At 40.8% G+C, this 16,470-nt stretch overlaps 1 protein-coding gene across 4 annotated transcripts in view; it reads right to left on the bottom strand.

Annotated features, from left to right (window-relative positions):
* sema3fb (sema domain, immunoglobulin domain (Ig), short basic domain, secreted, (semaphorin) 3Fb) overlaps positions 1-11,506 on the bottom strand; it is a 56,145-nt gene extending 44,639 nt beyond the window's left edge. For all 4 annotated transcript variants that reach the window (XM_010882038.3, XM_010882039.3, XM_010882040.3 and 1 more), the window contains exons 1-2: positions 11,076-11,506; positions 8,514-8,669 (exon numbers count right to left, since the gene is read on the bottom strand). In XM_010882038.3, coding sequence (XP_010880340.1) covers positions 8,514-8,631 — 118 coding nt within the window. In that variant the 5' untranslated portion in view covers positions 8,632-8,669; positions 11,076-11,506. The remainder of the gene's footprint in view (positions 1-8,513; positions 8,670-11,075) is intronic.
* Positions 11,507-16,470: the final 4,964 nt, after the last annotated feature.

The following is a 16,470-nucleotide window of genomic DNA, read 5'->3' as shown; positions in this document are numbered from 1 at the left end:
GCATCCCGTCTAAGAATACACTGCAGTTCAGACCTCAAACTGGGAATGGAGTACCGGATACATGGGGACAAAGGCAGGATTCTAGACCTGCTCATCCAGTGAGCACTAAAGCTCGGTTTTCACTGGTGAAAAAGCCACCAAATCCCCCAGTAAGGGCCAATTATATCACACAGTCATCATGATGGGTAAAACCATGCAACTGTGTGAAACACTTCACAATCACTGATCCAGTTTAACCTGACAAGCCTGTTCCCAAGCAGAGCTAATCAGTTTCTGTATCGTACTTTTGCACAAAGTAAGAATCTAATCACAGGTTTTTTGTCTGCCTTTCTATATACAGTAAGGCATTGTGTAGTTAATTCTATCACATTCATTTCCTACAGAAAAGAAAACTGACATTGCTTGCAGAGGTCTTGGATTTCACCTCTTGAGGCACTTCTTTTTATCTATTAAAAAGTAGTAAAGAACCATAGCAACCATTGTGATTAAAGGAAACAACAGTCTAAATATAATTTATCTTCAACGTGCGCACCCCTTCACCCTTCACAATCTATGTACATATCCTCCGTAAAAGACTCAGGGAAATCTTCACAATACCAAAATCTGGGCTGTTTCTCATCTGTTTCTCATTGATAATCTGTTTCGACTTCTCAGTAAAAAAAACAACAACATAAAACTGATTTTAAAATAAAAAACAAATGTGCACAGACCCACTGTGGTAAGTGAGCAGGGAGAAGTGAATCATAACATCTGGATGATTCTGAGGGGTTTTTACCAGCATGGCGAGGAAGAAACGTTTGCAACAACATGTCAGTGAAAGTGCAGGTCGACTGGCCATTTCCTTCAAGGGACCATCTACATTGCAATCAAGCTCAGCGGATGTCCACAGGCAAATGTCTAACGCTAATCCATAGCCTCAACCTAACCTCAACCTAACTTTATGCCTAACCCTAAAACCAACAAACTTTTGCCCTTTTGCCCGAAAAGAAAGCAATTTTTCAAACAGGGAACGGGTAAGATTTTATCGTAGTTTGGGGATGTTTTTGTCTCTGATATATAGTCAGAAACACACACACACACACACACACACACACACACACACACACACACACACACACACACACACACACACACACACAGACAGACGCCTCCGCACTGTGTGCGTGTGTGTGTGTAAAGAGCAACTGCCACTCCAAGAATCCCAACCACTCTACCCTCTCTGCATTAACTGCTGTTACCTTGTCAAGGGAGGTAGGAGGGGAGAGGGGGGAGGAGAGGGTACAGCACCAGGAAACTGAAGGGCCGAGACGGGGAGGACTATATTTAGATGACACCCTGTCACCTTCCCTTCCCCAGAAAATCTGCCCGCTGCAAGGTCCCTGCCAACACAGAGGGGATTGGACCTGCCTGCGTGTCCAATTCCTCCCCAGATCCATTTACACGCACACACATGAGAAATTGCACCAGAAACAGAAAGCACCATTCATCACATGGGCCCAGATGTGCATAGATGTGCATATACTGAGGCCACTAACATTCAGCACAAATAAATTCCAAACGCTTCATCTGCATCAAACAAAGATCCCCATGTGGATTCTGACACTAACTCTTTTTCTAACATTATAGCAACACAGTAGAAAGACACATGCAGACTCAAAAGCCACCCATCAAGATCACTTAACAGTGACTCTACAACTCATCCCTACGATGAACAGTCACAGACCGTCGCAGGGAAAACAATGATGCCTTTAACGACTGACATATGAGGATGAATCAAAAGAACAGATTCGCCAGAGGAATAAAAAACGGAATGGATGGCTGGCTGATACAGATATGAACTGACAGTGTGACCACTGGGCTGAACCACTTCCCCACAAACCCAGCTAACACACCCAGGGTTGGACAACATGCAGAGATTCACTGGGGCCGGAACCGTTGGGACAAACCGGAGGACTGAGAAGCACAAAAAAAAAGATTATTATTATTACTTTGTTTTTCTTACTTCAGCCTGGTGACCTGTTGCATCTGTTGTAATTTGGGCAGCATGCAAGCCTAAGTACAGCGGCAGGAAAAACCTGGACTACATATTGGAAACAGCTGAAAAGAGAATACTCTTTCTCCGCAACTCACAAGGGGAGAACATCAATGTCAAAAAAGAATCTGGGCCCGGTTAAGACAGGTATCATCAATACCGTCCATTGGGTAAAAAACTGCCTCCCTTGAGCCACTCTGAAGGTCCAGCAGATTAACAAAACCATGGAGCTACTGGATGTGTCCGAGCCTCCCAGCAACTACCTCCACCCCCCCCCCTCCAATAAACCATGGAGCTACTGGATGTGTCCGAGCCTCCCAGCAACTACCTCCACCCCCCACCCCTCCACTTCCTCCTGTGGGTCATGTGGACTATAGTGGAGGATTAACCCGGGTTGTGGTCCACAATACCTCAAACTACTGACCTCACAGCATAGAGCTTCAACACTGTAGGAGTCTCATTCAATTAACAGATTAATGTCAATTACTACATTCTGCATGTCATAATCCCTCAAAGATCCAGAAGGGGGAAAACAAATGGCAGAGGTGATGCATTTTCTTAATTTACTTGCAGGCATGTGAAAGATGGCACATAGCCTAGAGATTAGGGAATCCGACCAGTAACGACAGTTGCTAGGCTGAAAAAAAACAAGATATATACTTCTGCCCCTGAACAAGGCAGTTATACATAATTGCCACCCAAAAACGTATCATGGCAGGCACCCTGCACCCATTTAATGCTGAATGGTTAATTGAATGAAACAGACTTCAGGTTTTATGGTTGCACAAACTGATAACTAACCCCTTCACTATAAAAGAAATTGAGCAAATAAATTACTTTCTTTCCAATATTGTTATATAATTTCAAAATACATTTTATACAGGTTATATAGGAATATTTGCAATAAATAGAATATAAATGATGTTACATGTAAACTGATAATGTGTTAATGTTCTCTGAAAGTTGTGAGTTCTATTGCACAATAGCAGTACTTCCGTCGCAGACAAATCTAAGTTCATTCATCAGCTGACTTCAGCCTGTGTGTGGCTATAGATTGACTGCAATGAATGGAATGTTGAAATGGAATGTTGACATATTAGCAATTATCTTAATATTTGTATCGAATCGGTCTCATAAAACTGTCTGTCTAGCTAACAAACATAACATGCAGTAAAGCAGTTAATGGATTTGACTTAAAACAATGGAAATGTATCGTTGTGGAAAGCTCCTGAATCTCCTTATTGCTTGCGGGCCTCCACTTTGTAAGATTGTTGTTTTTTGCTGTAGGGGGAGACAAGTATGAAGGCATATTTCTATGCCCCACGGTCTGCATTCCATTTACCTCTTTAACAAATGAATCCACCCAAAAGAACATCCATTCTTGTTCAAATCTCTCCCTCATTCATGCATGCGCACACACGCACACACAGCAAGTAAGACTTGCCTTCCTGACAGAAGTGACTCTTGATGAGTGTTTCATAAATCCAAACCCAGCGGTCTCTGTTAACTGGTTAACCACTGCATAACAGATGAGTACTCTGTTAGTGGAGCACAGTGTTTCTCACTGAATATAACTGTTGTGGGGAGGAAATGAGGTCTGGGCCGAAGTAGTAGTGGTTTTATACGCTTTGTCAGTCTTGACCTCTCCGCCACAGAAACAGGGACCAAGAACGCCCGCTAAATGTAAATAGACAATGCAGTCAAATGTGCTAATCTATGCCAGACGACAACGGCGGTGGTTTGGTTTCATATCTTCAACACTTCTTGAGGCCCTTAGGAGTTGGCGAAACAGCCAGTGTGAAGGTGTGTCTGAGCACTCAAGTTGCCATAGGAATCCAGGCAACAAGGAGAGACAGGTATGTACTGGAAGCTGCCTCAGCAGAACTAGTGATGATGGACTAGTAGATCAAACTGTATTAACCTCCATTTACAGTACTCAGTATGAATCTTGTAGTAATTTAAACAGGGACTATTTAATCTTGTAGTAATTTAAACAGGGACTACAGGAGGCAGTGAGAGGGTGGCACATGCAGATCAACTGAAGAGAAAAACAAAATAGCTGTTCGCCCCCCAAAAAGAAAAGCAGCAGAAAAGACTTGCGCTGCTTTATATTATGATTATTACATTTCTATTGTTCAGGTTCCAAGGCGTTAACCCAGAAAACACTCCACAATTCTGACGCATTACTTCTGGACTTCAAGGGCCCTAGACGTTCCTGAGTTCAGGGCCTTTACCCTGATCAGGTGTTTCTAACCCTGGCAGCACCACATATAGAAGGACAGAGCCTGACAGTATAAATAGGAGCCTGCTGCTAACCACCGTCCGGACCAGAGGAGTGCAGATAAGTGTGGATGAAAGATGGGGGCCAGACAGTGTAGTTACCCCTGCTCTGAAACACCTAGCGCTGGTATCAGGAGCCCTGCTATGGTGGTGACAGCAAAGCACATTCCGGCTCCTTCCTGTCAAACCAGGTCTCGTGTGCCAATGGGGGTGTAATCCAATTCCCAACACGGTCCATAATTCCAGCGACTACAGTGGAGAACAGCCGTTTCTGAGGTCAATAACCAACCAGGGGAAAGGATTAAACAGGACGGGATGAACTTGAACATCCCCAAAGTAAAAACAGACACGGCTCTGCTGTATGTAGCCTGTTCAGCTTATGTATACAGACCCTATGGCGTCCGCTTGAAGGGAGGAGCTGACAAAGGAGTCGAGTAAGAGGGAGGAGTCTGACATGGTATCCTTTGCTCGATCAACTCGGAGATAACTAAGGACACGTGGCCGCCGACAAATTTGGGGAGGAACGCCATTTTTTCCGTTCTCTTCACATCGGGGATGACATGAATCCCTGACCGGTACATGGTAGGACCCGTGTCCATACACATGAACGCAAAACATGCGATGCGAGCATCAGAATCACTGCCAGCACGATCATTTGTTTACTGGGTGAATGCCCCAATCATAACGTCCGTCAACTCAGAGAGGTTGTCACTAAACCTAATCGGCCCGGACAGGACTGAATGGTAACCGCTAATGGCGTAGGATCGAGGTAAGAGGGACAAGCGATCCCCCCGCTAAAGTGCGGGTGCATAATAAATACACAGTCGGCATTCCAAAAAGCACTGCAGTTACCGGAAGCTAGAAACGACTATTTGAATATATACGGCTGACAGTGCGTTCGATAATCTAACAGCAGGTTTCTGGAGACGGCGGTTGCAGGCTGGGGGAGGGGCCCCATCACCTTCACCTCGCCATGTCATTATCTACAGCCGGTGTGGCTCCTCGACCCTGTGCCTTTGTTTATGCTTAACTAATGTTTACAGTGACTCCTTATCTGAGCAGACAAACGCTAAGGGCCTGTGTCTGCAGGGACGACAGTAATGGCTTTTATTCCCAGCTCGCACTTTCTCCACAAACAAAAGTATACTGCAAAGTCAATGGTTTTACAATAACAATGGCCATTTTAGACCATTTATTCAGTCACAGTAAGTTATGTGTCTACCAGCGCAGCAGTAACCAGGGTTCATGCTCAGTTTAGGATCTCACAAGGCAGAGCCATAAGCGAGGATTTAGACAAAGATCACCCGTAACGCATGAACGAAAATAATATGGGGGAAATACGGTCCACGAAAATATGGCTTCACTTATACAGGCCTACAAGTGATTTTCCACTAAAATGGGGTGGAATATATACCCAAATGTATAGTAATGAAGGCACATCCCTGGAACAATGCCCAGGATTTGTTCAGCCAAATGATTTGTCGTTCTCCATTAAAACTGCGATACAGCATGGGTAATCTTTACGATTGCGTAGATAAATCTATCCTAATCTCTAAATGGAGTTAGAAGGAGTCTTGCATGTAAACAGTGGCTATCATTTGACACATTGTCGGTCTGTATTCTCTCACACAGTCCTTTGGTGTGCTAATACACTGGCTTTTACTTCAGTGGTGGAAGGCATGGCAAAATGTGTTGGCTTAGATTCAATTTCTTCATTAAAACCAAATCGGAAATAATCCCCTTACACTCCATGCCTCACAAACATAGAAATACAGAATGTTGGTTATAGAGTTCGAAAGCTCCATAAAAATACACATTCTCTCTTGAGGATGCTGGCGACAGAAGTCTTCTTTGAGCTTCCCCCATAGTGCAATTGATTATCTATGGCGACTCCACTTTATGCCCAAGTTAGCTTGGCCATTTAAAATAAGCTGTGAGGCATTGATTACACAGACTCCTATCAGCTCTTCTAACTGAGGCAGACTTCACAACTATCAAAGTCCTTCACCTGGCTGTGATCAAGCAGAGCCAGAGACAATGATAAGCCTGACCAAAGTCTACTCTTAGCTACAGAGCATTGTCCATTTGATGGCTCCACATCATCAATATTGTGGTTTATATAAACAGCCACAACATTTAGCTCTAAAACACATTCAGTACATCAACTTCAATGCAATAGAGAGTATCTTGAGACTAACGCTCATAGTTTTATTTACAGAAGAGTAGCTGCATGGTCCTGGGTCCTGCATTTAATGGACACTGAGTCGGCAGGGCCGACCAGACAGGACATCCCAGAACGCGTTCCCCAGGGAAACATTTCAGTGGAGCGCAAAATAAAAGGCAAGGGAAAAAACAATTAAGAGGCTCTTGATTTACTCTCCACGTGGGTATGACCTGTTTTAATAGGGAAGTGAGAGCCTCGTGTAAGAGGTCATGGTCCTTAACCCTTCTGGGGAGAAACAGAATTAATCAGTTTTTGGCCGGCAACCAACCTCACAATAGTGGGAGAATTGAGTATCAGGTAACATCTTGAAGTTTTTAATATGGGATACTTTTAATTTGATACAACACCTTTGATACAGCACCTTCATGTAGCAATGTCAAAGCCATTATTAAAATAAAATGTAAAGCCAGTTGGCAACAGTCCATAAAAATAATAATAAAAATCGCTGGTCAATATAGTATGGGTCCCTGAAACTGATGTGGCAAATTAAAACACCATGACACAAGGTGGAAAGTGCTGCTGCTTTGCTAAGGTGAGGTTTACAAAAGACTAGAAAAGCAATTAAGTGGATTTCACAATATTAAAAGGAGGAAAGGCTCTCTCCAGAGCTTTGGAGAAAAGCAGAGTCAGTAGACTGTGAAATGCATCTTGACTGGGGAGCAAAACAAACAGGTAAGCTAGAGAGCCAGGTTCTCCTGCCTTTTCATCAACCATATAACAGCACTATAGTAAGACAGTTTTGCAGAACATTAGAACAGCCTTGCATGCGAGTAAAGAGCAGGTCCCAACTTCAATGCTACATGTCGGAAAAGCTTTTGAAGGACAATAAATCAATTCTAAGTTTAACATTTAACCAAGAAAATTAGAAGACCAATGTTGTTTCTACAGCGGAGTTAAAACAATACACTTTAATATAGTAAAGTAGATAACTAAACAATATTTGCAGAGATAAATTGCTGAGCTCTGAATACATGCTCAGTGATGCGTTAAATCCGGTTTTAATAAAGAGGGAAGGAGCCGTTCATAGTGAACTGTGCCAGTCCAGATAATCAAGTCCACGGCTGCTGTGGAGGAGCTCTGGGAAATGAAAGGCAAAGCAAACAGAGGCGATGCTCCGTCCCTCAGCTCTGCTCGAGACGCTAATCGTAGGCTGGATCTGAGAGGACAGACCTTAGGGACAGACAGCGCTCTGCTTGGCTGAACCAGGCAATTTGTTCTCAGTAATACTCTCTCCCCCCAAACCCCATAACGCCCCAAAGCCCTAAACCACCTCATCTACATGACCACTGGAGTGAGTGAACAAAGCCCTGAGACGTGTTGTTCTGTGTAGGGACCCCCGGTTCTGATTAGGACCATCACGGTGTTATTATGACATGCTAATATGCTGCAGGCAACATCTTTTTAATGAATCACAGTCCACCTTTAGATCATTCCTAGTCAATTAAAACATGTCAGTCTAATCGTGTGAGGCTGTTGTTTCAAGGACACGCTTCCCACCGCATTCGCTACCAGAGGCAGAAGGGTCCTCAACATAAAATGTTGTCTTTGTTCACCTCAATCTGAAGCTTTTTTTCGGCCTGTTTATTTTTTTTATCATTCGTACAATATAGTCAAGTGGGAGCAGCTGCTGAGAATTACCATGTCGGGATGTGGGGGGGGGGGGGGGTGAAATGAGAATCAGATTATTTGTCAGTGGTCACCGGGACAGGGCTGGTGTAACCTGATATTCTGAATCATCGTACGGAATCTGGAGCACTTATCAATGCCAGTAACATCCTGTCATCAAATAATCGGTGGCACATCACAGAGCAGCAGAAAACAGCCAACTGGGCGCCATTGTTTTAATGACGACACGGAGGAAAGACGATATCAGAGGGGGTCAGTATGAATTCAAGACGCCAACATGGAAAGCACTAACACTAAACAAGTAGGGATTTGTTCGCGGGGAGAATTAGGCCGGGGGCGTTCGCCTCTTACCTTTGAAGGAGATGAAGACTCGGGGTGCAGCGTGAGGATCGATGATGTTGTGATTGCACAGAGCCCCGACAACCAGGGCCAGAAGCATGTGGACCGTCCACAGACCGTCCAACAGCATGGTGAACCAACCTCCAGGAATACAACAATCACAAAGCACTGGAGGAAAGAAGAATTACACAATTGAAAACTACAGCCCCCCCCAAAAGCGGTAGGCATTATAACACAGCATCTGGGTACAGATGTCAAAACAGAGCTCTTATTGAGAGGTTCTACATCCAAGCTATAACCATTTGAAATCAGTCATGTATGGCGAACACACCCAAGCCGTTGGATCTGAAACCCCTTTGAGAGAAGATAATCGAACCAATTCCAAACAATTCCATTTGGCACAAGTCATGTTTGATGTGTGACATTTCTCAATGTGTGACAAAACGTTCCGAACATCCTTCCTGTTGTGGAAGATATTGTTGTTCTCTCCTAGTCCTGACAAACGCATTCCTCTTTCGTGACCACAAACTCTATGTTCAACTCTGTAATTATGTAGTCACCTAATATACTGTTCAACCTTGTTTTCTCACAATACACCTTGTCTGAACACAATCCGGTGTGAAAGAATTTTGTCACTGATTAAATCTCAGCTTAACGATAGAGAACACGGTACGGAGGATGAATGGAATCCCCGGATGTGTTGCCACGGGTATTGTTGATTTCAACGCTAATAATGCTTCAATTACATTTTGTATTAGGAGCCACCCTAACAGAAATGAGCAATTAAATCAAGTTAAACGGGGCAAGCAGAATAATGCGTGATTAATAAGAGTACGGTGTTGCCTAGAGACACACAAACCCAAATTTGAAAAATGTGTCTCATTTCAAACAGTGCAGGACAGATGCAACTCTAATTGTTTAATAAAGCTAAAATAAAGCAACAGATATAGCAGCAGTTCCACATAAGGAGCATTATAGAATACATGTATCCCATTCACACTGGGTTTAGAAAATAAATCCCAATGTATTACTTTTACATAGAAGGCCATCTAACCACTCTGCATAACATTGCCAGGGTGCACAGTTTAAAGGGCAGTTCCACCACAAACACCAGCAGGAGAGCTGAAGTAAGAGCATAGACCAAGCTCTCCTTGAACTGTGATGTTCATAGGCCTATAACCAGCTGTTCAAACCTCAGCTATTTCAGGGTGATTTGTTAACTGGCCAGCTGTTTATTCTGAGTGATTGGTCCAATCTTTCACATAAGCAAAGAAAGTTAAACTACAAATATTTTTGTAGTTTAACTACAAAAATAAGTCCAAAAAATAAATTCCAAACCGAATTATTTCCCATTGGCAAATAATGCAAAATCCTAGCAAAATTAATTAGATGAAACAATCGAAAGGCACACATTAAATATCTACCTTTTTATTATCCTGATGAAATGAATTTATAGCACTTTAATAGCACGGCACTGTTTAAAGCATAACTGAAACTAAATGGAATCAACATGCTTGTCAAATGATCAACAGTGTAAAAAACAAACAACGCAACACATCCACCTCATAGGTTCATTGCCATTGTGGATGCTCATGACCGTTAAGTGATGCCTATTTCTCTGTTCTAGTGCTTGCATGTTTTAGACTGCCGAACATGAATTATTGCAATAACCAGAGTAAAGACAACTGCCACATGTTGAACATGATTTACAGGGCGCAGTGCGGTAAAGACCGCTACTTAAACGCGCTTTTTTCATTCACCCTCGCGCGCTTGTAAATTCAGGTAGTATTCCAAGAGTAGTTTAGTGTAGCCTACATATGTCCATTTATTTTCACATTCGTTTTTTGTGTCTGTGCATTCAGCTAAATATTGAACTGATTTCCTATGAAACAGTTGCCCAATTCCAATTTGGGGGCTATAGCCATTCTATTCTAAAAATAGATCGCATCATGTGTATAACATTAAATTATTATCCCATTTTGACAGACTTTCTACATCGCGAACCAAACGACAAGCTAGGACTAGGTTTCAAGTTAAATATATAATTCGACAAAATATGTCCCTTACGTCAATGTGTTGCCTTGAGAGGGAAAGTTAGAAAATGCATTTGTCAGTTAAAGCTAAACAACCTAAAGCTGGTAGGAGATCACAGGAGTGCATGTAATAATAAATAAATTGCGTATTGCACAGGAACTTGCGTAAAATCAAAAGTATTTCATTAAGTCCTGTTTACATCAACAATTATCACAAAACACACAGACATTCAAGACATGTGAAATTAACTTCTTAAAATAAGTGTCAATTTAATGCTGTAACTTTCAAAATTAAAAGTGAATTATTATAATTATAATGTATGTTTTCCAGACTGATTCTGTCCAATTCAAATGTACATATTAATAAGTTGTGTAAGGCCTACAGTACCTATTAGAACCATTTTGTCAGGGTATTTTCAGGCAACCAAATGTCCACTGTAACACACCAGTAGTTTACACAGAATAGCCTACCCCGAATATTAATTTAAAGTAATAAAATCGTGCCAATGCAATGAAAAACATTAACGTTATGAATATTTACCTGATAACGTTATGAATAATTACTTGCTTAACTCTCCAGAAATAACTTTGAGTCCAAGTCCAACCTTAAAAGTCATCGAAGAAACCAACAGATTTCCAAGAAATAGTTTCTAGTCTCCCAAGTTTAAAATGTATAAGATCCGGGGTGCCGTTGCAGGACGGTCTTTACGTAGAGATACACCTGAGTCCGGTGTCTTTGCCGCTGCCCGTTCCAATGCTCATGAGGCGCATCTGAAAAGAAAGTCTCTCCAAATCAATATCGAATAGCTTAAGTTTAATTACGAGAAATTATGGAAACTCCAATGTATCAGTTCGCTGATAAAAAAAATAACTTGAAGAACTCGTTGTCTGAAACTCGTCTAAACACGCTGCCAGTGCTACTGGTTAAAGTGTATTCGCTTCTGACTGCTCGAAAAAGCGCTGGCAGGTGGATGCAATGCCTCCATTAGCGTTGAACACACCCACAGGGCGGGAAGTACCTTGACTGGCACCGCCCATTCCTCCCGCCTCTAGATGAGCTGATAGGACACAGTCTAACTGCAAGCCACTTTACATTTATTCCCTGGCTTGGACAGACTTTTTCTAATTAAAAAGAAAACTTGTAATAGCTGTAAGATTACACCAACTCTCTGATTATAATTCGTTGTAATTCAAGTTGAGGATATTGAAAACCGAATTGTGACCAGTAGTAAATCTATTCCAATACTTGGTTTCCAAAATGTAACTCCTAAGTCATTTCATAGATTGCACTGGTGACTAGAAACATTTAATTAACTACTAGCTACTTTTTCTAAAGTTAATTGGACAAAATCTTTTTTTTAATTATAGAATCTAGTATGCATTTATACAACTGACCTACTAGCTATTACATTTGAAACCATTAACTTTTATTCTACATTTTAATAAATTATCAATAAGTAATTGTAATTAGTAAAAAAAAAAACGTTGACTAGTATGACATAAAATGTTGATGTCTCCATTCTAATTAGGGACTAGTATTGCTGAAATACTACTGGCATATACTTAACAGTAACAAGTAATACTGGTGGATTCTCACGAACCAGGTATGTATGAATTTACAAATGTCACTCTAAATAGGAGTGCCTGCTAAATTACTCAAATGTACATTCACCATTGAATTTTGCAACTAGTTAAAATTGATTTGCAATAAGTAACAATTTTGATATAGTAGTTTTGAAAAAATACTAGTATTGATTAAAATGTTGAACTGAAATGGAAACAAGTGAAAACAGAGAAATGATTACTAGTATTTATTTTCTCTTCAACTTCTCCTAGAAAACGAAGTGAGTTAACAACTGCTTTGAAATGTTGACTAGTCAGATCAAGGGAATATTGCATTTATAATTTAGTCATTACCAGACATCCTTATGCAGAGCAATATACAGTGTTAGCTTATATATATATATATATATATATATATATATATATATATATATATATATATATATATATATATATATATATATATATATATATATATATATATGGATAGATAGATACATACATACATTACCAGTCAAAAGTTATTTTACATTACTCATTCAAAGGTATTTCTTTAATTTGACTATTTTCCACATTGTAGAACAATAGTAAAGACATCAAAAGTTAAAGAACACATATAGAATCATGTAGTAACCGAAAATGAGTTAAAAAGAGCCAAATACATGATATATTGGAGATTCTTCACAGTAGCCACCCTTTGCCTGATGACAACTTTGGACACTTTATTTCTTTCACTCTTTCTTTCCTTAATGCTTTTGAGCCAGTCAGTTGATGGGACGTGTAAGGGTTGGTATACAGAAGACCATCATAATGTCTGTACTGCAGTAGTCCATATTATGGTAAAAACTGCTCAAATAAACAAAGAAAAATGACAGTCCATCATTATTTTGAAACATGCAAAAGCCTGAATCTCATGAGGACTGCACAGGAAAGGAAGACCCACTGTTCAGATGAAACTGTGTGAATCAAGCCTTTATGGTAAAATGTCTGCAAAGTTACCAATACTGAAGGACACCAATAAGAAGAGGACTCTTGGTTTTGCCAAGACACATGATCAATGGATATTATGTGCAGTGACCGGTGGAAATATGTCTGTTTGGTCTGATTAGTCCATATTTTAGATTTTTGGTTCCAGCTGCCATGTCTATGTGAGATGCAGAGTGGGTAAAGCAGGGCTGCCCAATCCCTACAGGATGGTAGATCCACAGGAACAGGGTTGAGCAGCCCTGGGGTTAAAGGATGATCTCCACATGAGTGGGCCCCACCGTGAAGCATGAAGGGGGAGGTGTGATGATGTGGGGTTGCTTTGCTGATTACACTGTATGTGATTGATTTAGGATTTAAGGCACACTCAACCAACTTGTCTACCACATCATTCTGCAGCGATACGCCGTCCCATCTGGTTTGAGCTTAGTGGGATAATTTGTTTTTCAACCGGACAATGACCCAAAACACACCTGGCTTTTTAAGGGCTTTTTGAACAAGAATGAGAGTGATGGTGCAGCATCAGATGACATGGCATCCACAATCACCTGACCTCAACCCAGTTGAGATGGTTTGGGATGAGTTGGACAACAGAGTGATTCTGCTGGAAAATAGGAAAAATAAGGAAAATACCTTTCAATGATTAGGTGTGTACAAATGACTTGTGCTGTATACAGTTTATATACAATATATGACAAAAACAAATGCCCAGAACATTTTAACTTTACAGGGCGTTACATCCCAGAAGCATTTACATCATTGACATGGGTTGAGTATAAAAACTGTTGTCTAAAGTGATTTTTTTTCTTCACATTTGTATACGTTGTATATATATATAAAAAACAAACAATGTGTGACTACTGACTGAACATTTTGTCATCTGTATAATGTTTTTTGTAGTTACACACTTCACTGTTCCTCTGATGAATATTAGCACACCCTGCAGAATAATTCAGTCTATAGAAACAAAGGACATGTCACGTCCTGATTATGGGTGCCTCCAGGCATCTCTATACGCCTGGGGGTGATAGTCAGGGCCTGACAGCAGAGGTGCCTCTAGGCATCTCTGCAATAAAGTTTTGGTTGTCCCCAATTAGAGGCAGCCGCACTGTGTTACCTCTAATTGGGGATCCTGTTTAAGTTAAGGTGTTTCTCCACTCTGTGTGGATCATTGTTTGTGCTACATGTTAGTCTGTCAGTTCTCGGTTGGGGCCTCTGGTTTGGTTTCTTTTGGTGTTTGAAGAACACTAGGTAGTACAGCTCTGCTCCATGTCCTGGCTCACCACCAACGTGACAGGACTTCTACAAGGCAAAGCATATCAACCCATTGGACTTGGGGCACTGCTAGTAGTTTACCTCATTTACTGACAGCTTAGCGGTTGTTATTTTTGTTATTTATGATTAATATTGCTTTATGTGCAATTTGAAGCACATTTAAGGTTTTATTTGGGCTATAATGTTATTGTATATGACCTAAAACCTTGTCACTGTTATCCAACAGCCAGCTAGTGTATTGCTTCAGCATAGTTGTAGACCTTACCTCTCCCTAAGGCTTTCAGTGGTAGTCTGTAGAATCATGATCAGAGACGAACATGGAATAAAAATACATTGCTTTACCTATGATGGAGCATACAGTACATTAATGTATGCAACCATAAAATATGGGTCTCTGACCTGATTCCCTGAAATCATTCTTTGTTGTTGGAATGTAGGGGTGGTGCAGACACAGTTGAAGACAGACAACCACTAACCATACAACAGGAAGGCACACATCTTGCTGTATGTAAACAAGAGTCAATACAATGCAGGTAAATGGATTATGTTGTGTAACTTTAAAGTCAGACTTTTGGCAGATTTACATTAGGTCCAGTACAAAACCACAGTATTTCATCACATTAATCAGGCTGGAAAATGGCCTTAAAACACAAGCTCAATAAATCATTCACCTTAGTGTCCTGCATTCACCTTTGAATGGTTCCTTTCAGTTATGAAACAGCAGTGATCTACATGTTTCGCCAGGCGTGTTCTTGTAACAATGACATCTGTTTTATTTCCAATGTTACAAAATAGCTCTTGAAAATGTAATGTAAAAAATCTTCTAGTTGTGTCATAACATTATCTCTTCCCTGGGAATTTCTGTCACAATGTCTGACTGTCACCATTAAGAGGGCACATTTTTATGTTTAATTAACTGCCTGCATTATTATTAACTCCCCAACTGTCAGTAACCTGATGTGTCACCCACACATGAAGTGTAAGGAAGTTATTCAACAGGAAAACTAAATTGCTATGTGTTTCTTATTTTTAAGAATATCAATGTTTGTCAGGTGACTGCTTCTCATTACTTATGTGAAGTATTCAAAATGCTAATGTCGTCTATTGTTACTTCTACATTCTTAATAAAAATATTATACTTTTTATTCTATACATTTTCTGTGACACAAAAAATTTGAATTGTCACATGGTTACAATTAATATGCTTAACAGTAAAGGGTCCAATCAACATGCTTATAAAGACAACTTCCCCGGTCTCAGACGTAGTGAAGATCGAACTCTTGTCAACTACATGGCAGTCCACGCTTCTAACCGCAACACTATTTAACAATAGTCGGTCGATGGTGAAAAAATATTTAGTAATAGTTATAATACATTTGGTTTCCTTTATACTTTTATTTTTTATATTTTAGTATACACTCACCTAAAGGATTATTAGGAACACCATACTAATACTGTGTTTGACCTTAATTCTACGTGGCATTGATTCAACAAGGTGCTGAAAGCATTCTTTAGAAATGTTGGCCCATATTGATAGGATAGCATCTTGCAGTTGATGGAGATTTGTGGGATGCACATCCAGGGCACGAAGCTCCCGTTCCACCACATCCCAAAGATGCTCTATTGGGTTGAGATCTGGTGACTGTGGGGGCCATTTCAGTACAGTGAACTCATTGTCATGTTCAAGAAACCAATTTGAAATGATTCAAGCTTTGTGACATGGTGCATTATCCTGCTGGAAGTAGCCATCAGAGGATGGGTACATGGTGGTCATAAAGGGAAGGACATGGACAGAAACAATGCTCAGGTAGGCACTAAGGAGCCTAAAGTGTGCCAAGAAAACATCCCCCACACCATTACACCACCACCACCAGCCTGCACAGTGGTAGCAAGGCATGATGGATCCATGTTCTCATTCTGTTTACGCCAAATTCTGACTCTACCATCTGAATGTCTCAACAGAAATCAAGACTCATCAGACCAGGCAACATTCTTCCAGTCTTCAACTGTCCAATTTTGGTGAGCTTGTGCAAATTGTAGCCTTTATTTCCTATTTGTAGTGGAGATGAGTGGTACCCGGTGGGGTCTTCTGCTGTTGTAACCTATCCGCCTCA

Source organism: Esox lucius, chromosome 17 (genome assembly GCF_011004845.1).
Source record: "Esox lucius isolate fEsoLuc1 chromosome 17, fEsoLuc1.pri, whole genome shotgun sequence".
NCBI classification, from domain to species: Eukaryota; Metazoa; Chordata; class Actinopteri; order Esociformes; family Esocidae; genus Esox; species Esox lucius.
Note: the sequence above shows the minus strand (reverse complement) of the source record. Positions and strands in the feature narration are given on the sequence as shown.